Consider the following 24,635-nt stretch of genomic DNA (forward strand, 5'->3'; position numbering starts at 1 on the left):
ACCCACACTTACTCATGACCACACTACGAGACCCGTGAAGATTCCGGGGTAGAATAGGTCTTCAGCAACCCATACTTGCCATAAAAGGCGACTATGCTTGTCGTAAAAGGCGGTTAACGGGATCGGGTGGTCGGGCTCGCTGACTTGGTTGATACATGTCATCGATCCCAACAGAGTAGATCGATGGTCATGATGTCAATCACTAGATTGTCTGGTCCAGACTCGATTATTTACAGACCGCCGTCATATAGCTGGAATATTGCTGAGTGCGGCGTTAAACAACAAACCAACCCAACCCAAACTACGACAATTCAGTCAAGCTACTTTAAAACAAATAGAAACACAGGGAATAAGTTTGACTAAACTTTATTTGCAGAGATGTGGCTTTCTGAACATAGTTCCAAGCAAGCTCAAAATACATCATCAAACAGCGAGTGTAGACACGACAGCACAATGCTAACTCGCCCTCAAGGGGAGATAACCGTGCTTCTTAGGGTGCATCCTCATGACATGATACAAATACATTCCAAGACAGCGTAACCAAGACTTACTTAGGCTTTACAAGAAACAAAAATAGTTACTTTTCACTCACAGTCGGGAAGTTTTCATATCTACATACTGTCACACGCATGTGCCATAGCAAGCGTCAACGTACCGCACTTGATCGATTCAGTTATATAAAACAAATCGCGAAAAACCTTATTACTTAATATAAGTATTATTCATGTATACTGTTGACAAAAAATAATGGAACGGATGTAAAGAAGAACATGGTTTTACATATTCGCACGTCCCAAACATTGTCCAACAACACACCAGGGAAAACAAATCTAATCTGGTTCATTTGTATTATTGATATTGTATACAACAGTGGAGGTTCTCTTTCCATGCTGTTAAGCGTTCCTTTATTTTAATCCATCAGTATATACGCTTACTCCTTAAGATTACAATCGAAGAGCTAATGACCCCTTACTGCGCTCTACACTCACTAGATATGACGTAATCCAATTAATGAATACATCGTACATCAAGTGCACAGTTACATTAGAAGGAGCGCGGCAGTAGTAATATTATAGTGTAAAAGAATGGCCTCTACTACTGTGGAATGCTTCAGGCCGCTCCTGGATTTCCCACCCAGAACTCAGACAGACTTACTCAGGAATTGGTTCTTGCTCTTCAACAATATCGTTTCAGTCACTAACTAAAGGAACGTCTAACACTATATTGGTTACCGTACTCGCACATGTGTTGCAGTAACACACTATTAACATTGTGTCTTGATAAATATAGCAAACACTCACACCACTGTGTGTGACATCCTCAACAAAAAGCACCATTATATCGTCACCAAGTCTAACACCGCGGGAGCTTACATGGAACCGGTTGCATACAGTGGGACCCCTCTAATCCAGACAGTACACTTACCACTGAAACGTCTTCCGTGCTAATGGGTGACTCATTAAGGGACCGACCTTTTGGTGGGTCGGGGTGGATTGGGGATGATTTTCTATCGAAATATTATTTCAGCTACAGCGTACAAAAACAGATTTTTAAAAAATAAAACTTTGTAGACTGAAAACCACCTTTCAACAATGTCATTCTTGTGGCAGGCAATTCTTTTTAAATTTCAAAATTAACAGCCTGAAGCTTATTTTTTAAAGAACCTTCGGTGACATTTCTTCTCTCCATAAAATCCCCAAAACCCACTTAAGAATTGAAATAGTCGGTCCCTAACGGGTGAGTGGTGTCCATTTGGACATAGATATTCCTCATAGGTATCGTCCGTGTGTGGAATTGACAGTTTATCAATATCCGGATGAAACAGGGTTCCAGTGTCTACAGTTCTAAGTCTATGTACTAGTATGAGCGTTGTGTCGGCTACGAAGGACGGTTTTGTGGGGAAATGAAAGCACATTATACGAATCGCTAGGCGGGTCTACATCAAAACTTATATATCTTGTATATATAATATATAAATGATAATCTCATCAGCACTGTGGCACTACATGTGAAAGATACATTCATACTAAAACCAATAAGTGATGCTTCATTTATAGCTTGCACCGGAACAGTTCGGAGACATCCTAAAATAAGCTACACCTTGGTCAGGTTATATTTATCATAACGTATATGTACGCATGTGTAATCACAGACTGGGTTCGGAGAGTACTACAGAAAATATGGACAGTGTACACATTCTTAAGCAACACGGTGAAAATGTGAATACATGTATTAACGTGACAGACGTGAAAAGATGCTGACGTACTCAAACGTCATTATGATTGTGATGAATATGTACAATACGTCATAAATGACGTTGCAGACTGAATATATGGAAATGGGGAATTATCGTCTTCAGAATGATAATAATAACTTAGATCATATTCTTCAGTCGTTCGTTTTAGAACCATCGTCAATAAAACATACGAGATAGAAAGGAATCTATCACCAAAATGCCCAGTTTCTACCTTCACTTCAATGTAACTTTAAACAAAACACGATATTCCCACCAAGACCACCATCCTTTATTAAAATCGTAACGTCTGCGATAACAAACGTCTCATCTCCGAACAGCACCATTTCCAATAAAACCCACACAAGTCCAAAGGACACTTAAAGCTCGATCAGGCCGTTGGATTATTCCTCTCAAGCCCAATGTATAATCATATTTCGCTATTAATATTATCAACATCCCAGCGAATTTTAAATCAAACATAATCGCACAGCCCGTATAATCACCATCTCAAACGCAAAATATAGACATACCCTTAAACCGTCTCTTCACAAAATATACTGTGTATTATTGTGTAACAGTTTTACACTATGAGAGTATTGCATCTATGGAGAGCAAGCTAGCTACTGAAATCGCAAACATCAGCACCAGAGTTATACGGGAGGGCAGTGGGGACAAATACACAAAAAATCTACAAGTACACATTTGCTGGGATTCTTTATAGTTTTTAAAATTGTAGAACGAAGTCCATCACCTGGATTACCATAAGCAATCCTCTTTGAAATTCAGTTGTTATTATTTGTTTACCTTTACAAAACATGCATCCGTTCTACAATTTTGGCACATAAAGATTACCGTATATTGGACAATGCAACACACACATACGATGAGTATTGCCCAGGTTACCACAGTCTACGGGAGACTAGAAAGAACATAATTGAGCAAAAACGAAATAGCGATATTCCTACAAACTGACTTGTACGGGCAGTTGTGAATTTACAAAGACAGCTAGAGACCTTCTAGTTTTCTATAATGCGCATATTACTAATATTTGGCCATATAAAAAAGTCAGTGTCACGAAATAACATTAATAGTATTTACCAATTATAATAACATCATTACTCCACAAACAAGCATCCACACTTGGAATATCACATAAGACCAGATTGAGTATTGCAATACGCATGCAGAAATAATGTTATAACGATAGATACTAAGCAAAGATGTATGAAGTAGATATGGTCAAGCTGGCACCATTGCTAAACGAAACACAACCTAATGTCTATCATTAATTACATACACGATTATACTGTAGCTGTGGCGATGACGGTACATGGCAAGAAAAGGCGGACATATTTGTAACTAAAATAATCGCCTTTGTCTCCTGATATTCCCCCTGTGTTTATTGTTCCTGGCAGGATGCGATTGAGCCATTTCAGATGATCTTGAATAACATGTTGGATGGAAATGAGAATAAATTAGCCTGACGACAAAGAGGTGTGTGCCTCATTGATTGGCCTTATTTCTCCGTTTGGTCGGTGTAGTCGCCATGACGTTTCGGCAACGTCTCCAAAGTTGCCAACGTCTTACAGTAGACACACAGATGGACACGGGACAACAGAACTCACAGAGAATGTTTTTTACATATTTGTCATCCTTGACTTGTTTACCATGTTTTTAAAAATTATTAAAATCATCTAGCGGTAAGCTTGGCAGCTTCACTTTCATCTTTTATTTTTTCAAAATTAAAAAAAAATCCTGAAGTTATATTTCATTATTCTTGTTTTTTTTAATGCCGCAGATGTACAAATATTTACTGCACAGTTAGAGAATTAGAAACAGTGTGCATCCAATAACATTATATAAACTCTATTCTCTCTACTCCGAGAGGTATTGTGGATGCACACAGACCATCTCAATACCCTAGAAATCCGAAATGATTACAACGAGTACAACAAACAAAAGAATATTTCGGAACATTATGTACAAAAATGAAATAAATAAATATGACCATTACTTACATTATCTTATCAAGAATCAAATCAACATGAGTATTTTCTTAGTCTGGCTCTTAAGAGCCAATAAAATATGCATCCATCTTTGAATAACACAAAGGATCCAACAAGTGAAGATCTTCTGGCCAAACATTATAATACTGTATATTTAATGACAAATCACAATATGGCCAAAATACTTCCTTGGTGACAGCAAATATAACGAAAGGCTAATTTGAGGTGCTATGATCTAAAGGCGACGTGTGAACTAACATACAATTACAACCGACAAGGCGCACAACTGCTCGCCACTAATGTGACTGATGATATAAGAAATATAAACATGAAAGTATGAGGATCACGTGACCGGATATAGATGGTGCTGCGCCTTGGAATCTGTTCGGTAACGTATATTGAATTTGCGCTCCTGAGCATTTGAGCCAGTCTTTAGCTATGGATTTAGGATAGCCTCGTCGACCACGCATCTTCAAGTCATAGAACTCATAGTAATTCTGGCCTTGGAAGAAATACGTCTTTTCTGCAAGAATAAAAATGGCCATGTGTGAGAAAAAGGTTTGTGTCTTTTCTTGTAACGTTGCGTTTACATGTCGGCGGCAAACATCTAAATGAATTCGTTTGATATGAATTGAGATGACACAATTGAAAGAATGAACACATTGAAAGCATTCACTTGAATTAATGATGAGGTGAGGTGAAAGTGGATTTAACGTCGCGTCCAAGATTATTGCACTTATATAGCGACGTGCATGCACGGTGTGTGTCGCTGCTTGTACTTGTCCTGACTGATGCCGATTTATAGTGCTAGTCCACTGAGATACCATGCCGCAGTTTAACATGAATACCCCACTCAGACACAGTATACTGACTCCGAGCCAACCAGTCCTTGTTTTAGCCCCTTAATGCCGACCGCCAGACAGGGTAACAACAAGTACCATCTTTTAACGTCTTTTGGTATGACGAGACCGGGGATCGAACCCCGGACCTTCCGCTCTCCGGGCGGACGCTCTACCACTTGACCACGGAGGCGGTCAATTGAATTTATGAGACTGATAAGCGGAGATAAATCGCTTCATAGCTCTAAAATGAGTATATACTGCACCCTGGTAGTCTCGAAGTTCCAAGGACAACATAATTTATTAGTTATACGTAGCCCGAGATAAAGGAAGTATGATTTCAGTTAAGACATGGCATCCTGCAGGGGCCGCCATCGACATGGTGAACTAAGAGGGAGGGGGTATTGTTTTACGCCGCTTTAAGCAATATTCCAGCAGCATCACGGTGTGTGTGTGTGTGTGTGTGTGTGCGTGTGCGTGTGTGCGTGTGTGTGTGTGTGTTGGGAGGGGGCGCGGGTAGAAAGGCTCCAATGTGAAAGGGATTATAGGTGACACTTACTGTCCCAGTACTGGAAGGCAGCGTCGATGGGGATGGGTATTCCGCGCCAGATGCTCATGTCGCGGGGGTAGTCGTACTCCACGTAGGTGTTGTTCTCGTCTAGTTTCCAGTACATGTCGCCGCTCACCAGGTATGTGCGTTTATTGAACCCCCACACAAACACCGTGTCTATCTTCTTCACATCAGGGGGAATACCCAGCTCCGTGATCGGGCGGCCTTCCTTCGGGTAGCCCGCCTCAAGATAGTTGGCGTTGAACACCCAGTGTTTGTCACCTGAAGGATAATAGAGAGGTGAATAGTGAAGCTAGTTTCGATAGTGTCTGAATACGCATTGTCCATACGGTATTGACAGAGTGAATATTGTTTTACGCTGCTTTCAGCATATTTCACCAATACCTTGGCGGGTGCACCAAGAATCATTTCCAGGTGGGGAATAGAATCCGGGCCTCTTGCGTGAGGAGCGAACGCATTCACCACTAGGCTACCCGACCGTCTCATAAAGCATTAAAGTCGCGTTTTGGTTACACAAATGTCAGTCTCGGTTGCCAGGCACCCATATATAGTATTAATATATATCCATATATAGATATTAAAAGATGAAGTGAGGTGAAACGTTGCGTTATACTTTTAAAGGCGACATACAGTTCTTCTTTTAGCCCCTTAATGCCGAGCACACGGCATAACAACAAGAACAATCTCTAGCGTCGTTTGGCTTGAAGTGGCAGGGGATGGAACCACCGACCAACCGCCCTCAGGTCAGACGCACTGTGCACTAGACCACGAAGGCGGTTACATCAACGGTAGAACGGCCACCAAGAAACAGGGCACAGACAAATACCAGTTTTGTGGACGGGTACGGTGCCTGGGTATTGTGGTGGTTGCAGATCAGCGGATGCTGGCAAAAATGCGCGCGGATCCTGGAAACGCAGACACGCAAGACGATACCGTAATTACCCTGGCTCCAAAACTTACCAAAACTCATGTTTTGTCTCCTTAATCCTGTGGTTATTAAAAAGAGTTTGCTTCATGGCTTACCTGAGAAGAAGACTATTTTTCCGTCGGTTGGTCTTTCGTACAATGCATCTATGTGATCTACTGACACTGGAAGCCCGTACCAGAACTTGTGTATGTGGACAGGGTCCCGTAGTATATGACGCGAATCCAAGCGCCAGAAAAACTGAAAATAAAGATATCCATTTATATGAATACATTAAAGATCATAGCCAAACGTTTCATGTCGTTGTGTGGTTGTTGTGAGAGTGGTGGATTTGGGTTAAAGTCCGTTTGAAAAAAATTGGCATTAAAGGGTGTGTCAAGTGTCACAGTTTCCGAATCTTGACGCGTCTGGGTGACGCAACTATATATTTATCTGTTATGCATTGTTTCAATGTAAATGCCCAGTGTGTGAAGAAAGCCCGAATTTATGCAGATCACGGTTACTCGATCCTGACAGGTCTAAGGGACGCAACTCTGTTGACATGTCATCCTTATGTATTAATTCATTACTGTTTCATTGTATATGCCCCATAGTATTTGAATCGTAAGTGTGACACGAATCATTGCTACATTGCTACCAATTGGGTTGGGGTCCCAACGCCTTTAGCGATATTCAATCTATATCACGGCGGGGGACACCAGAAATGGGCTCAACAATGGGCTCAACACACGACATCACGACAGGGAATCGAACCCTGGCCTTCGGCGTGACGAGCGACCGCTTTAACCACCGGCCCACCCAATCGCCCTACTACTTCATAATGAACAGACGGCCGTTTGAATCCTTCCATGTCCATGTCTTAACGTTACATCTTTAATTACATAGCCTATCTTCTCACCTTCCCGATGAAGAGGCAGACCTCCTGCCTAATGACAGTGATGGCGTCGAACGAGTGGACACATGGGTCAGCTGGCTTAGATGTGTCAATGTCCACCCTCGGTGTCTCTTCATCCGGTTCCTTGCTCTTGGTCACTGTGGCGTTTGTGACCACCTTCACTGTAGGCTTCTGTGGTAGTTCCATAATTTTGAACCCTGCAAGTTCAAATGAGTAAGTTGACAACCAACTGCCTTCACCTCACAACAACATCGTTCACATCAGCTGCTGGGCAAAAGAAAGTATATAACCGTGTTTGATGGTGGTTAAAAACTAAACAAACGAGAAATAGTTATTTGGGCATCATAGTTGTGTTTTTGGATTAAAGTTTGCAAGTCTTTCAACGACTGTTTTCGGCCTGGTAACGTTTTGATGAACCCAAAATCCCACTTACTATCTAAGAAACATTTTCCCGAGGCAAGAGAGTAAACTGACTTTAAAAGTCCAGTTTCCACCCTTGCCGAACTAGGCAGGAACTTCTGGGCTCGATCGTAGCGCAACCAGTGGTATTACGAGTTATGTCCCTTCTAAACCTCTCCTGTGGACCAATGAGATTCCATCTCTCGTATCATTTGAATTTGATTCAAACAAAATGGCGGCGCCCGATCTGATCGATAATCAAGATCTATATTGTGATCTAAATTGTGATAAAACGGGTCTTACATCGAAGTGCATCAAATCACATGAGCACCTTGAAAATATCTGTTGACAACGAGTTGGTGGTGCACATGCTTTGCAAATCCTGCAATCGACCGAAATGAGCACGACAGTTTACGAACAGGATTTCGAATTTGTTGTGCGATTTTGATTGGACTATGCATAGACTCGTTAGCCCAGTCAAAATGTAACTCCATAATACCAGCCAAGTTCGACAAGGGTGGAAACTGGTCTTTTATAGTCAGTTAACGCTCTTGCCTCAGGAAGATGTCTAAGAAATGGCTGCGGTGAATCTACAGACAGCACTGACCGTATAGTTTCTGGATGCCCCTGATGTCATCATGAGGTAGTGCAAACGTCTTCTGGAAACCCTGATACCATGGGTACATGAGTGCCCCGGGCTCTGTGCTGTGGGCCAATCCAAGGGCGTGACCGAACTCGTGGGCTGCTACCATGAAGAGATCCACACCTAAAAAACAAACAAAAAGAGGGTTTTTTAATTCAGTTCCATTGTTGTTGAAGGCAACATTCAGAAATACTTCAATCAGCCTGTATAAAATCGAGGACCAGTGACTTGAGCAACGTTCCACGCTGCTGTAGCGATGAAATGCAATCAACCAAGGCAAGCGAGCCTGATCACCCATAGGGTGTAACCCAGAAACCCATTCCGTTATAACAGGCCACTATGCTTGTCTAATAGGCGACTAACGGGATCGGGTGGTCAGGCTCGCTGACTTGTTTGACGCATGTCATCCCAATTGCGTAGACCGTTGCTCATGATAGCAATCACTGGATTGTCTGGTCCAGACTCGATTATTTACAGACAGCTGTCATATAGCTGGAATATTGCTGAGTGTGGCGTTTAACAACAAACTCACGGAAGAAGGAATTGCATAAAAAGCAGATTTTACGGATGCATCTCTCACTTACCATCAGAGGAGTTATACGTCCAATGTTCATCGTCGTCGAAGTGTGTGTCACCTCCCTTGCCGTCTCCAGGGAAAAATGCATGAGCCAGGATCATACCTAAAATACAAAATAATTTTCCGTAAAATAAACATCAACGTAAACTGTATTCTACCCAATCCCCAAAACCGAAATCGAGTTTTCTCCCTTTACACGTAAAGCCGCTTGACGATTTCAGCATGACTCGGAATGCACTTGCAAACGGATGCAAGCCTATCCTTAGTGACACATTTTCAAGTTCACACTTTACATATCATTAACTTGAAACAGTGCGCTGGCTCCCTGGGTAACTGATCGCCTCCGCGGTATAGTGGTAGACCACCCAGAGAGTGGAAGGCCTGGGTTCGATACCCGGCCGCGTCATACCAAAAGACGATAAAAGATGGTATTTGTTGTTACCCTGTCTGGGGCTCGGCATTAAGGGGCTAAAACAAGGACAAGGAGTCGTTATACTGTGTCTGAGTAGGGTATTCATGTTAAGCTGCCGCATGGTATCTCAGTGGGCAATCACAATAAAATCGGCACTACATGCAGCCAGATGCATGCACGTCGCTATATAAGTGCAATAATATTGGACGCGATGTTCATCCTAATTTCACCTAATCTCTCAATAAATTCGGAGATGTAATCTGCAATTACTCTGTGGACTTCCCACAGTCATAAACATTTTTGTCAATGTTGCCACACGATGCCATAAAATAGCCAGAAAATTGTATAATGGATAAATAAGATGGAGTTAAATACTGACTAAGTCTATAATGAACTCTGCTTAAATGGATTGCGTCGAGAGCGAGATGTTTTAAAATCCCTCATTTTCTATATCAGTAAGATTGTCTAACATGAATACGTTAATGTGCATGTTTGTCAGCACGGTTTCGGGGAGATATTTCAATAATATGAAACCTTTTCCATCAAATGGGTATCCGTCCTGGTGGTATCTGCTGGCAAACTGGATCATGATGTCAGCATCCCCGTGCATCACCTCGGTGAACGTGAGGAGAGTGGCCTCACTCCACACCTTGAAGGCGCTGTGGATGACTGTCTGAACCTGCTCCGGTCGCATGTCAGGCGTGTAGTTGATCATCCTGAAGAAGAAGATGAAGCGGTAAAGAAGTTGCATTCCGTTGTTTCGGTCACATGTATTGATGAGGAGGGAGATATATTGACATATTCCAGTATTAGAAAATGAATGCAGAGAGAGAGAGACACACACACACACACACACACACACACACACACACACACACAGAGAGAGAGAGAGAGAGAGAGAGAGAGGGAGAGAGAGAGAGAGAGATAGAATAATTAATTATATAATTGATAGATACAAGCGAGACACCAGAAGAAACAAAGGGTGTGTTATATAATGTAACTGCAGCATGTGAACGAAATTGGATTGTTTCCAGACAATTCACAAATTGCTTTCATACAATAACCGTTTATTGACATAGTAATGTTGTAACAAGTATGCGATACGTTTTAATATAACGTCTTTCGCCACCCACACACCTCCGTCAGTTGCATTGATTTGCATGAGAAATCACTTTATCTGACGTGCGTACGGATGCGTTTATACGTTGAGAATTGTTGAATCTGAAAGTCACCTGGGATGTCACGTTTCGTCTCAAATACTTCTCCTTTATTTATGAATAATGTCATATCTATACAAAGCGCCACCAAAGACCCGTTAAAACTCAGGAAATTGATCTACTGAAATATACACATCCTTCACATAGCAACCACACAAAGAGAAGAACAGTTGTACAATAACATGGCGAACATCAGGGGAACTCTACACGATTCCAGGGTATTATGCTCTAACACTACTAACCCAGCCCCATCGCCCAATAAACTCCCACGGATGCAATGCATTCAGCGAATTGTCTCAAAATAACCTCCATATATCCCATTCCATCAAATATACCAAGCCCACAGACTGAGCTAGGGTGAAACGTCCCAGCAAATATGAAGCTGGCAGAGCGTATGGCGAGGCCGCTCCCCCTCCGCGCTGGGGGCTCTGAATAACAGTCTCTGGTATCACAGGAGAGTTGGCATTGTAATGGAAAACACATGGGAGGTTCTGGGGTTGACTTGGTGATGCAATCCCCCTCAAGAGACAGGGAGCAGGGGATGATGGCGATGATCTGCCGCTGTACCCGTCTGTTTCCCAGATGCATGTTTCAATTGATTTTGTCTCGTAGGCAATACTGTGTGGGTGTGATGCTGAATTGGACAACGATTGAACATATCCCTCTCCCACCCTTATAAATAACCAGATGGAAACCGAATGTGATTTAAATGTCCGCAAATTATTTACGTTAGTATCTTTAGTCGCTTGTTGTTGCATTGGTCAATGTCAGGAAAATACATAAACTAAACGATATGACATCAATGTAATGAAAGATCATGAGGCAGTCCTGTCGTTTAGTAGGGCGAGTGGCAGCGGTGGAAATGGTATATGGACTTCATTGATTTCTCCCCAGCACAGGGTGGCCTACAGCACTAGTAATGCCCACTTGAGAGGGGTGGTGAGGTGGGACGGGGGGGGGGGGGGGGGGGGGGGGGGGAAGAGGGGGTTGTAGAGGGAGACACCAACCCTGGCACTGAGCAGACAGCCGTGTGCCTGTCAACATTCAACATATTTCTCGCCGCAGGTTCACAAGCGACGCATGTGGAAAGTTCAACAGCCTGGCCTTGCTGTATTTTTGTAAGGGTGGGTCGCCCCAGCATGCATATGGACAGGGAGGTGATTGTGCACTTAGCAATATATATACTTTGTTGCCAACTACGGTTGCAGTCATATGTGCATATGGGAGTTGGCTCCGGTTGGTGAATTTATCAAGCTATTGTGCATTTATGCTGAACAAGGGATTGTCGAAATGTGAAGCATCTTTCGGAAGATTCTATGTGTAAAATGACACTTGTGCCCCTTCGTGGCTTAGGGTGGGGACGGTGGGGTGTGGCAGGAAATCTAGGGGTATTAACTAGACGTATAAGCTACACAGTCATGGTTTTAGGCATGGACTGTGTCTCTCTAACAACAATCTATACTAACGTTTAAACTAAGTAGTGTTTTAGCTTACCGGTAATGGTTTGACAATATTTAAGCACGTTTAATTTCATGCCGAAAATACCTTCAAGTTATGTTTTGTTTGCCCATTTGAAATTTGACCCTGTGTATATAGATACTAAGGGCGGGAGAAGCAATAATCGATATACACTTATTTGTGCATGTAAAATTATTCATGTTCTGCCGTGCATGTTGTGATAAATATATCATCTACATCCCAAATTCCCCATAGATCGTGGGCCTTTCAGTTCTAAAGCACTGTTATTTTGAAAAGTTGACTTTATTCCCGAAGTTGAAACTTCTTTTATTCCTGGAATTTCTGAGAGAAAGCACCACACACCCGCAGGCTGTGTCACTGAACAGCCCAATGTCAGTGTAACCTAGACCAATACTTAGATTATGAAAACATTCCTTTCAAATAATTGTAATTTCTTTTTATAAAAAGCACCTTTCCTCTTCTGCCGTTTTCATATCAAGGAAACTAGACGTGGTTTAGTTTGATCTGGACTTGCCTTGGCATTTAGTAAATATATTTCGAAATTCCATTCATGCCGCGGGACTAAATCTAACCTAACTCAGCTAGATACTGGGCATATCAGAGAAGCATAGCAGTCTACTCCCTCTCGCGGCACCACAATCAGTCCGTTGTCAGTCTACATAAAGTCTGCAGACAATCTGCAGATACATCGTGAGATTAGCCACCATCTGTCTATTCAGGCAGCAGGCAGCCATGTTGGTTATGTTAAAGACATACGCACGTGTTTGAGGGACAGTAAGGACAATTAACACTGTCAAGCTCGACACTAATTCATGCCCAGTATCAAGGTCGGCATCCAAGTAGATATATTGTACTAAGTTCAGTGGGCAGATAAACGACGCCCCTGAACTTTAACCTCATACCAGATGGCGTGGCTCACATTTATTTCACTTCAGTCGATGTGGAATGTACAACTTGGGTGAAAACCATCTTACTTTGTGCAACACGTAGACAGTCATCAGCATAAGGGAAACACAATTTAATACTCTTTCGTAGTATGGATGGACCATTCTCCATATGGTTTTAGAAGAGACTTCTTATGATTATGGAAAGGGTTGTGTCGCTTTTATTCAAAACTTGGGTAAACAAGGCTAACGTCTGGTCTCTAATAAATCTTTACAGAAAAGGTTACTAAATTATCTTTCAAAATACAATGGAGCCCGGAGACCTTCTTCATTTTCAGAACTGCAGTAATACAGACTTGACAACTATCATAGACTTGCGTGGGTTATATTAGATTATTTTTTGTATTTGTGTGAGAGACTAGGGTTATGCGAACGGCTGACATTACACTCGCATATAGAACCCATCCTGTACATCAAATTGATGGTTCCCTTTTCGGACAAGATGTTTCAGATATACAAACCACAGAATATCATTGAATATCATTAACAGATAGCGGCAGCAATCCCCTAAACCTCCAGTTTTTGATGTTTGAACACATCTGGCCATTACATCTTCTATTCAGTATTTCCACTGTCTTCAGTACGGTATAGACACGGTGTGAGGCGACATGGTGGCGCTCTGACGCTGAAGCCCTGTCTCGTCTCGATGACCAACGGACATCTGGCAGTGCTATATGTAGAATCGAGCAACCCTCAGCAATTCGTCCGCTTTGATCAATCCAATACAATGTGACAGCGAAATTGCATCAGTCTGATTAAATAATGATACCCTGTTTGTTTTCCTGCTTTGTCGTCATATCGATTTCTCTTTTATACATGTGAAGTGCAACACATGGCACGCTACGTTCCGTGTGGTCGGTCCTCTGTTCAGCGTGACCTTGCCTGCATCTGGACCAACGGTGTTACATGGAGCTTACATGCACTTGGTTATTGACTTATCACAAAACGAAATACGCTTGAGGCGATCCCTTCAACAAGTTTAACAAACGCTGAGAATTAAAGGAGGTACACCATGTTACGAAACATCGGTGTCTGGTCATGTTACGACACATCGGTGTCTGGTCATGTAACGACACATCGGTGTCTGGTCATGTTACGATACATCATGTCTGGCTATGTTACGATACATCGGAATCCGACCACGTTACGATACATACGTTAATTGTGACACTGATGTCAATGTAGGTGGGTGTGTCAGACATATAACAATTACCATTGCATAAATCTAAATCAGATAAGGATTCCCTTTTCACATTCCACATTTCGGACGTCTTTCAACGATACGACCGCCGCCGTGGTCTAGTGGTAGAGCGTCCGCCCGGAGAGCGGAAGGTCCGGGGTTCGATCCCCGTCCGCGTCATACCAAAAGACGTTAAAAGATGGTACTTGTTGTTACCCTGTCTGGCGCTCGGCACCAGTCTGATTAAATAATGATACCCTGTTTGTTTTCCTGCTTTGTCGTCATATCGATTTCTCTTTTATACATGTGAAGTGCAACACATGGCACGCTACGTTCCGTGTGGTCGGTCCTCTGTTCAGCGTGACCTTGCCTGCATCTGGACCAACGGTGTTACATGGAGCTTACATACACTTGGTTATTGACTTATCACAAAACGAAATACGCTTGAGGCGATCCCTTCAACAAGTTTAACAAACGCTGAGAATTAAAGGAGGTACACCATGTTATGAAACATCGGTGTCTGGTCATGTTACGACACATCGGTGTCTGGTCATGTAACGACACATCGGTGTCTGGTCATGTTACGATACATCATGTCTGGCTATGTTACGATACATCGGAATCCGACCACGTTACGATACATACGTTAATTGTGACACTGATGTCAATGTAGGTGGGTGTGTCAGACATATAACAATTACCATTGCATAAATCTAAATCAGATAAGGATTCCCTTTTCACATTCCACATTTCGGACGTCTTTCAACGATACGACCGCCGCCGTGGTCTAGTGGTAGAGCGTCCGCCCGGAGAGCGGAAGGTCCGGGGTTCGATCCCCGTCCGCGTCATACCAAAAGACGTTAAAAGATGGTACTTGTTGTTACCCTGTCTGGCGCTCGGCACCAAGGGGCTAAAACAAGGACTCGTCGGCTCGGAGTCAGTACACTGTGTCTGAGTGGGGTATTCATGTTAAACTGCGAGATGGTATCTCAGTGAGCTAGCACTATAAATCGGCATCAGTCCGGACTAGTACAAGCAGCCACACACACACACGTACATGCACGTCGCTATATAAGTGCAATAATCTTGGACGCGACGTTAAACCCCATTTCACCTTCACCTTCACCTCTTTCAACCATACAAGTACAGCATTGGCCATAACGACGTACATGTATTTGTCTCCGTATACTATACTCCGACCTGACAGATTGTGATATATGTTTCACCCTGCCCCAGGTGTGTGCGTTAATCAAGGTGGAACTTTTAGCTGAAGGTACAGCTAAGTAGCGGATGTTGTTCTTTCATTATCCTACCTACGTAATTTGAACCTCGGGGCGACATAGTCTGAACCTGACAGAATGGGAGTAATCAATTAAATATTCCATTTAGTGTTGCTGGCTTCCCTCCAAAGTCATGGTGCCCGCGCAAGGAACGTGACTTTGTTGGAATTCGCGATCTTAACAAGAACATCACCTTTAATATAATGCATAGGTTAGTCACTGCACACTGATGCAGTAATCTGTTGCACACAGCTCGCTGCAGAACTTTATCGTCTTTGCTCTTTTACCTGGGTTTTTTAAAATATAATTAGAGTCGCCTGTTGCATATACACCATATTGATAGCAGGACATGACAATTTACTCCGATGTGTCTATTATCATCCTTGAAACTTATAATAATAATAATAAGAAGAAGAAGAAGAAGTTTCAAGGATGGTAATAGAAACTTCTGATTATTATTATTATTATTATTATTTACGGATTAAAATAAAAAAATGCAGCAAAGAGGGTTCGGACGATCCTGGCACAGTCAGGCTGGTTAGGCTCATCATCTGCCCAGGGCCCTTGTCCCTCTACACGCAGCCCCGACAGTGAATGAGGCTTCTCCCAGGAAGCGCTGCCTTGTCGAACCCAGCGAGAACTTTTCGGAGAATCCGAAGACTCAGATCGACAGAGGGGCTGTATCCCTGGCAGCAAACCCGGTACTCTCCCAGTGTCATTCAACTGATTTGGAGGTACCAACCCTAAGGAACAATGTGGAGTCGGACAAATTGGTACTTGGGATACAAGAGCCATTTTTTTCCTGAATCGTGTCAATAACATTAATATATATATGATTTCATTGGATTATTCCAAAAGAACAAGATCCGGTTTGTTGGCCTGGATAGGTCTGGGGCCGTTTTTTGGCCTATTACGAAAAAATTTTATTGATGATTTTCCATGACGCCCTCGATATTCTGGGTCGTACCATGGATGCACCAGGCATGGCGAAGACGGTAGTATAAGGATCGAGCCATTCCATCATGTCGCTTACGATACTGTTTGTGCAAAAGCTGGGCGTCCACTGACAATGATTATTATTATCATTATTATTATTATTATAGTAGTTCATGAAACTGACCTATATGCCAATACCCTGGACCTGCGATATTCTAGCCGCAGGTAATGGAACATCATTAGACACGTAGCCTGGTTGATATATCGCTTAATCTCAAGCACGTTATTCCTCGAAATAACGACGGTTCTTTAAAGCAGGAAGTGAGTGGCTGAGGTTTCTCGCTGCTTGCGCCAGGCACTGCTGTCGTAATGGCTTCACAGTCTGTTTCGTAAATGAGGATTTTAAATTGGGACATGGTATTGAAGCCCAACCCTCTGCAAAAAAGGTCGTCATGACCTTGTGTCATTTATACACTCACAATGTGTTAGTTTGTGGTTGGCGAGAGTTCAAGTCTTAACGCGGAAGTGCTGACACATTCAAGGACCTTCTAAACACAATCCTGATGAGTAATTTAGGAATTGTACTGACGTTCCAAAAGCCAGAATCCATTTAACAATTACAAATACATTGAACAATAAATAATAATCATGACAATAATACATTCGATTAATGTTTCCTTTTACGAACAGAAAGATATCCAAACCCGTGGGACCCGCATTAGAATAGATCCCCAACACTCTCTTGCTTGTCGTTAGGTCGTATTTAGGAGGCGACGAGATTGGATCGGATAGTCACGTTCGGCTGATTGTGTGACATCGTACCCCGCCGGCGTGGGCGTTATTCACAACATCGTCCACTGGTTTGTTTGTACCAGTCTCGATTATTTACAGGTTTCTTAGAGATGGAAACTTGCTGACTACGGCGTTATACAACAAACATCTGCATCAAAGAGGACTGGAACATTATGTAGAGGGGAATGTCCGAGTAACTCTCCATTCCTTAACAATAATGGAGCAGAGGCCCCGCAGGGGCCGAGACCCATTATTTTTAAGGAATGGAGAGTTACGAGGATATTCCCCTACTTAAAACTCATCCCTACTTTTACAAAATATTCTGTAGTTGAAAATATTTGAAAAATTCAAATGCTGCTTCAAGATAATGTACAGTTGACAAGCAACTCTCCATTCCTGAAAAATAATGGAGCGTTCAAACAATAGAATGACGTCACAGATGTGTTTTAAATTAACAATACCCTATTTCCTGATCAAGTTACTTAAGCAAACATGATGCAATTGTGTTTGTTTATTATTAAAAAAAGAGACCGAGATGCGGAAGTGTTTGACAGTGCAAAGAGCTCACATGGCTTGCCTCAACAGAATCATTCTACAATACAGATAGGATCCCATACAACTACTTTTGTTTGGTAGGTTGTTTACCGCACTCAGCACAAGTCCCGCTATATAACGACGGTCCATATGCTAGTAACTCCATGTGTATGAAATCAACGGCTTCGGAATGTTGTGCAATTGCCGATTTTTTGTTTAAGTTCTTATCAAATACAGTCCATATTGTGCAGAGACAAGACAGTGATGCGTTCTCCCCAGTATGTATAATCAAGGCCATGTACGTTTTTTCCTGCTATCTGATTATCAGCCTATTGCCATCTGCCTGTGTATACAAGCTGTTTTCTTCATCATTAGAAAAGCATGTGTTGATGTCAAAAGTCACTTGGAAAGATAAATGGGTAATTCTCACAGCGATATCGTTCGCGACTGGGGCAAATCAGGCACTAAAGATACTTCCATTTTAGCACTGAGGGAATGTGGAAGTGATGAGGGATAGACGATACGCTAACAAGAGCCAGACTGAGTGATCCTGATTAATGACTGGCCCATGGAGAGGTGTCGGTTGAAGTGCCACCATATTGGACAGGTAGATTTGCATTAAATATGAATACGCTAATCACATTTATATGAAGTTTTCCTTTCATCGCGTATTAATATATACTACTCCAATTTTCATACGGATATTTTTATCTTTGCTTGAAAAATCCTCTTAATATGTCATGTGCATATGCCATATCTAATAATCCCTATCAATAGTGGAGCAGGATATCAATCATATTATGCAATTAGTACATGCATTATAATGTAGGTTTACAATCACAATGGGGTACGCTTAGACTAAAATCTAGTCTCTGAAATGAACATATCGTACATAAAAAAAACAGTTGTTCAGTTATCTTAATAAAAATATAATAAAGAGGAGCCCAGTGACTCTCTTCATTTTCAGCAGTGATCTAGACTTGCCAAACATTATAGACTTGCATGGGCTGTATTTGATATATATTTGTATCAGGGTCTGTAAGACAGACTAGGGTACGCTAACTGATGCAGCTGAACTCGAGCTGTGAAACCAGTCCATGCTGTGTTGTGTTTAGAACTCTTATCAGCCCAGTACAACCGGAAGTAACCTATGTCGACAGGAAGTCAACTTTGCGAGGGGATGCTGGTCCGGCGATGTTTGTGATCTGACAATCAGGCTACATTGTTAGTACTTGGTGGATGGACTACGCCACTGCAAGGTGTTTCCTGTAGGTTGGGCAGACGAGGAAGTTCGTTGTAAACACGCGGCTCATTGGTTCGGGTTTCTCATGTGATATACAAGTTCCCACTGTACGTCCGCCAGCGTGAGGTGTAGCAAAGATTTTAGTTTATGTAATATCAGTATTTTCTTCCTCTTTTATGCAAACAATGTCATAACAACCTAGACACAACCATTGTCATAAGATATATGGCGAACCCACATAATCTGAACAGTACCGTTCCCAGGGACTGCGATGGGTTAACACATATCTGAAATAACGACGCAATAGAATGAGACACATCCTTTGTATATATGTTTGTTTGGGTTTTTTTTCCTTAACGCCGCATTCAGCAATACTCTAGCTAAATCACGGCAGTCTGTAAATAATCGAGTCTGGACCAGACAATCCAGTGATTTATATCATGAGCATAGATCTACGTAATTGGGATACGATGACATGCATCAACCAAGTTATCGAGCCTGACCACCCGATCTCGTTAGTAGCCTCTCACGACAAGCAGGGGTTGCTGCCTATTTTAACCCGGATCTTCACGGGTTGTATATATGTAAACGCTTTTTAACAGAACAGTCCGGACAACGGAGTGAGGGTGGGGGGTGGGAGGTTAAATGACGTACGGACACCGATGTGGCGGGATTTAACGTGGTCCGGTATAACAAGGTTTCGCTGCATACAATACATTGGACTGTTATCCTGTTTTTAAAGTACGAGCAGAGAGTGGCAAAGTAAACACAGGATCGTGTTATCAACCTAATTATTCACACATGATTAATAATATATCACTCAAGGGAGGGGGGGGGGGGGGGGGGGGGGGGGGGGAAGTTCTAAACATATCCACACTTACGTTTTTCTCATATGACAGGAAAAGTTTAACACATCACAAAAATTCATGACCTTCAAAAATAACACATTTCGACTTGTATTATTAACAACAATAGAGAATACACAAACAGAGTATGGTGTAATGACCGAAACTGCATACACCCATGTTTGATGGTAGCTAAACAGTAAAACAAACAAGAAATAAATGGTTTTTCGATGGTGATGTATTTCATACGGGTATCACACGAGTGTTTTGGACCCTCAAGTTTGCAGTGTGTCGGTGATTGTTTTCAGCCCAGTAACGTTTTAATCCAATTTTCTTTTGCCCGACAAAATGTGCATGTGTGGCCTGGATGCAGTGATAGATAGCGTTCATATAAGTATGTCCGCTATGCCACACATCGACGTGATAAGGAACCGCTGATACTGTTTGATGTGGGAATGTGGGCATTCATTCAGTACACAAACAGGGCGACACTATCCAAATATCCCCTAGAAAAGTAACCGTTAACTTGGAAAAATCGGAAATATAAACTCGGAAATGCCTCAAGATGTATATGTCTCCAATAGCTCAAATAACACACAAATTGCGGGTTTGGAATATATGAAATATCAGTTGGAATGCAAATAGCCATCGGATATACGTTAATCCTGCGTCCCACAAATCACATGGTATTCAGTGCATGTTCTGCGACACTGTAAGCTTATTCAGCACAGCATGTACATGGATTTCGTAGTTAACACTTTTCCACATCTTTGCTTATTTTAACACTCTATCCGTAACTTTATTTCTTCATATATTATCATGATGGTATCGTCATGCCCTCTTGTGCAACAATATCCCTGTTCAATATTTAAATGGGTGTCTAGTCTTGTTTGCTTGAGATATTCTCTTGATACCCTCAGCGTTATTGCTACTTATAACATATGTGGGTTCACGGACAACTGTAGCATCGTGCTCAGTCGTTGCATTTTCCTCGTGCAAACTTTCTGCTGTTACTTATTTGTCTTTGTTTTTAATTGAGATGACAGTTATGAGTGTGCGTATGATTGCTTGAATAGTGCAAATTATCAGACATATCCCCGTGCGAATACGTGTATCAGCCCTCCAGAGTTCCATGTTTGTTCAAGGTCATTTAAGATCTTTTGTACTTGTACTTGCAAAGGTACATGTGAACAATGGGTACAACTATCTTACCAGATATATTCCGATGTAAATATTTGATTTAAATCACGTTAATATCATGTCTGTTCAGTGTCATTTGTGATCTTTTGAACTTGACAGTAAGCGTATCATTCCTTGAATAGTGCAACTAACTTACAGATATATTCCGATGCAAACGTTTGATCTAAATGCATAGAACCATATCATGATAATACCATGTCTGTTCAATACCATGTGTGATCATTTGCACTTAATAATGAACGCATCATTCGTTGAATACTGCAACTATCGTACCAGATATATTCCGATGCAAATGCATCAACTCTCATCACGAGAGTACAGTAAAGTACTTTTATAGCGAACACGCTTATAACGAACTGACCGATATAACGAACTTTTTTTTAGTCCCGACCATTTGCTGTATAAATGCTGTGTATATGCGAACTACGGTTATTACGCACTAAAATTAGTGGTCCCTTTTGAGTTCGTTATAACCATAGTTTACTGTATCATGTTTGTGTCATTTGTTATCAACAACTATCGATTGTACGGTGCAGTGCTCACAAAGACATAGCTATACTTTATTGTGTAAACCACCTACATCTGTGAACAGCTCTCATCACAAAGGCAAGCAATAAGCCAAAAGGCTGACTCATAATGAGCAGTTATCGTAGGGCATAAATCTCCTCACAGTGTCAGAACACGCCTCATTTCAACCGTAATTCTAAACCAAGGAATGGTCGGATGGTGCCTAGCACTGCTGAGAGCTGACGCTAAGAGACGGTAGCTGCTGTATGGTGTATCGTTACACGCCAGCTCTGAGGGTTGACCTGACCTTAAGATTGGGGGCGAGATGAGGGTAGAGAGGAGCTCGTTTGTTTTGCCGCCAAAACATGGATGCTGTCAGCAACAAGTACAGAAACCAGGAAACATGAACATGTTTTAACGAAATTATTACAACACCCCATTGTCAACTTGAGGTCGCAATGATAACTGGAAGTAATTCAAAATATAACACCGTACTTTCAGATACCAATTACGTGAAATTTAAACGGCTGACACACAACGCCATGTTGGAACAAAGCCTTACGAATAAATCCTCGAATACAAGACACCCGGTGTTAAGAAGCCTTTCCAAACACAACGTATCAACCTAGCACCACACAGCCCTGCACACACCACGTGGCGCACCATCCCACACTATTTGCTTATCTCAAGGAACGCAGTAGACAGAAACTTGGCAATGAAGTCAGGCCAGGCGTGCATCGTCTCTAATCCACTAATTACGTTATAGACCTGTTGATCATCTCGCTGGCGATGGGGGTCAATGAAGTTGCTTCAAGGGTTCCAGTCTTCCCGTGAATGTATGTCTGCCCATGTCCTCATTCATGCAGGTTGTGATGACTCTTCATACATCACAACCACGCTGAACAAGGACACATGCCACATATAAAAGCAGCCAAGTTACCTCCTGACGTGCTGTCTCCCGCCATCATGTGTACAGACCTTCCTCAAGACGGTCCCATGTCCAACCAAGTTTCCCGCCTGTCCTTTTGTCGTCTGCGACTACGTCTGTGACAGTCTGCTGTGGGAACCCGCGAAGCAGATGTAATTTAAGAAGTAAATTTGAGAATTAATACCCTCTGTACCGGGGCTAGCTAGCAGGAAACGCGTTCTGATTGGCTGCAAATGATTTGCTTTGAAATTCTCCCATAAGTTTATAACGTAGATGACTAATGGAGAACGGCAAGGCTGAGAGCTGTTTTCCTGCCGGCTCGGGCGAGTCGTGTTGCCCCCTTGTGTACATCCGCACTGATATATGACACCGAAGCTGATCGAAAACTGGACATTTATACCACAGCTCTTTCAAAAGCGACCTAACCAAACAGACGTGGCTCCTAAATCATCAAACAAAATATTCTCAGTAAAGTGATCGCCTTAATGATACTAATCATTGCTGGAAACAAGACCAAATGTCCTTAATTACTTGAACCAAGGCTGTAAATGCTTGCACTAGTTCCCACTGCCTGAGACAACCGATGTCAAAGATCTAATGACCCTCATCTGCATGTCGTCCTCACAATAGGGGTGAGGGTAGTGTATGGATATCTAACTTCACAAGGAACATGCACAAAATTGTATTTCTGGCAGATAGTAGGCAACATAATTATACGCACTAAGTACATTATTTAGTACTGCAGCCTGGTGGTCTAAGTGTGGAATATTCATTCACACATACAAAATAGTACCTCGTCTGTGGAATGATCCGAAGAGATTCTCAGACTAAGAACCAACAGGGGGTGGCACGGAGAGGGGGAGGGAGGCAGAAGAACGCCGCTGTTATCTCGTTTTCTTGTGTTTACTGATTCCAGATAAACGGTAAGGAAGTAGGTCACAAACAGAAGCTAGCAACATCAGAGGGCAGGTTGCCAGACTTGACCTATTTAGACAAATGTGTGCTACCGAACAGTTGCAATTTCATTCAAATGAATTAGTTCAGTTAGGAAAGATTCAAATCGGTTTTTGAGGTTTTGCGTTTGTAGCGTGTACATTACTTTAAAAAAAAACATATGGAGTTCTTTCCATATTTGGTAATGTCATTATAAGTACTGGTATTGTTTGATCACATGTCACACTTCCTCATTGCCTCGCTACCAAATATGGTCAATAATACTTCGTGCTAAATTCGTACGAGTAGGCAACCTCAAGTCTTACAATACACCATCTGATAATATAGTGTTGTACAAGTATGATTAATTTGTCAAGATCAAATATATCTTCAGTACTGACCAAAATATAGTTATATTCAATTAATTTTGAGCAGTCATTTCGTAAATGTATGAGAGTATGCATGTCCAGATCAGTCACTAACATTAAGTCTCAAATAAAAATGTTAAAACATTTTTTTGTTAAATTGTCTTCTTCTTTTTCATTCAATTCTGTTGATGATGTACATCATATAGCTAATCATAGGGTGCAGGCTAGGATACAGGTGTACATGTCACTATCAAGTCATCAGGTGGACATATCACTTTCGATCAACAGGTGGTGACAGTAGCAGGCTAATTGTCTTCTAACAAATAGGAGAAGCCCAGGCAAATGTTTCCTATTGAAACAGAAACTAGACTTGCCAAAGTAGTGTAGTCTCATGTGCTTTCAGGTATATTTGTTTCTGGGTCTGTAACTCTGTATGCACAGGACTAAATCAGACATGGACTACTGAGGTGCAACAGTTACAGCAGCTGAGTATCGCAGAGTGACCTGTGCGTTAATGATTCTGGTTTGTGAATCATTGCATACTACAGGTGATATCAGGTGAAATGAATTGAACGTTGCTTTCAGTTACAGTGTGAGTGTGTGTGTGTGTGTGTGTGTGTGTGTGTGTGTGTGTGTGTGTGTGTGTGTGTGTGTGTTTGTGTGTGTGTGTGTGTGTGTGTGCGTGCGCTTGTACAAGTCTAGACATATGCTGATTTTATAGTGCTAACCCACTGGTAAGTCTGTAC

The 24,635-nt window shown here is 42.0% G+C and overlaps 1 protein-coding gene across 2 annotated transcripts in view; it reads right to left on the reverse strand.

Annotated features, from left to right (window-relative positions):
• Window positions 1-350: 350 nt before the first annotated feature.
• LOC124111326 (matrix metalloproteinase-2-like) overlaps window positions 351-24,635 on the reverse strand; it is a 70,680-nt gene continuing 46,395 nt past the window's right edge. For both annotated transcript variants that reach the window (XM_048396162.1, XM_046470977.2), the window contains exons 3-9: window positions 10,038-10,219; window positions 9,099-9,194; window positions 8,479-8,637; window positions 7,476-7,669; window positions 6,676-6,817; window positions 5,641-5,913; window positions 351-4,765 (exon numbers count right to left, since the gene is read on the reverse strand). In XM_048396162.1, the coding sequence (XP_048252119.1) occupies window positions 4,539-4,765; window positions 5,641-5,913; window positions 6,676-6,817; window positions 7,476-7,669; window positions 8,479-8,637; window positions 9,099-9,194; window positions 10,038-10,219 (1,273 nt within the window). In that variant the 3' untranslated portion in view covers window positions 351-4,538. The remainder of the gene's footprint in view (window positions 4,766-5,640; window positions 5,914-6,675; window positions 6,818-7,475; window positions 7,670-8,478; window positions 8,638-9,098; window positions 9,195-10,037; window positions 10,220-24,635) is intronic.

This window comes from Haliotis rufescens, unplaced genomic scaffold, assembly GCF_023055435.1.
Source record: "Haliotis rufescens isolate VD_foot unplaced genomic scaffold, xgHalRufe1.0.p SCAF_15, whole genome shotgun sequence".
Lineage (NCBI taxonomy): Eukaryota > Metazoa > Mollusca > Gastropoda > Lepetellida > Haliotidae > Haliotis > Haliotis rufescens.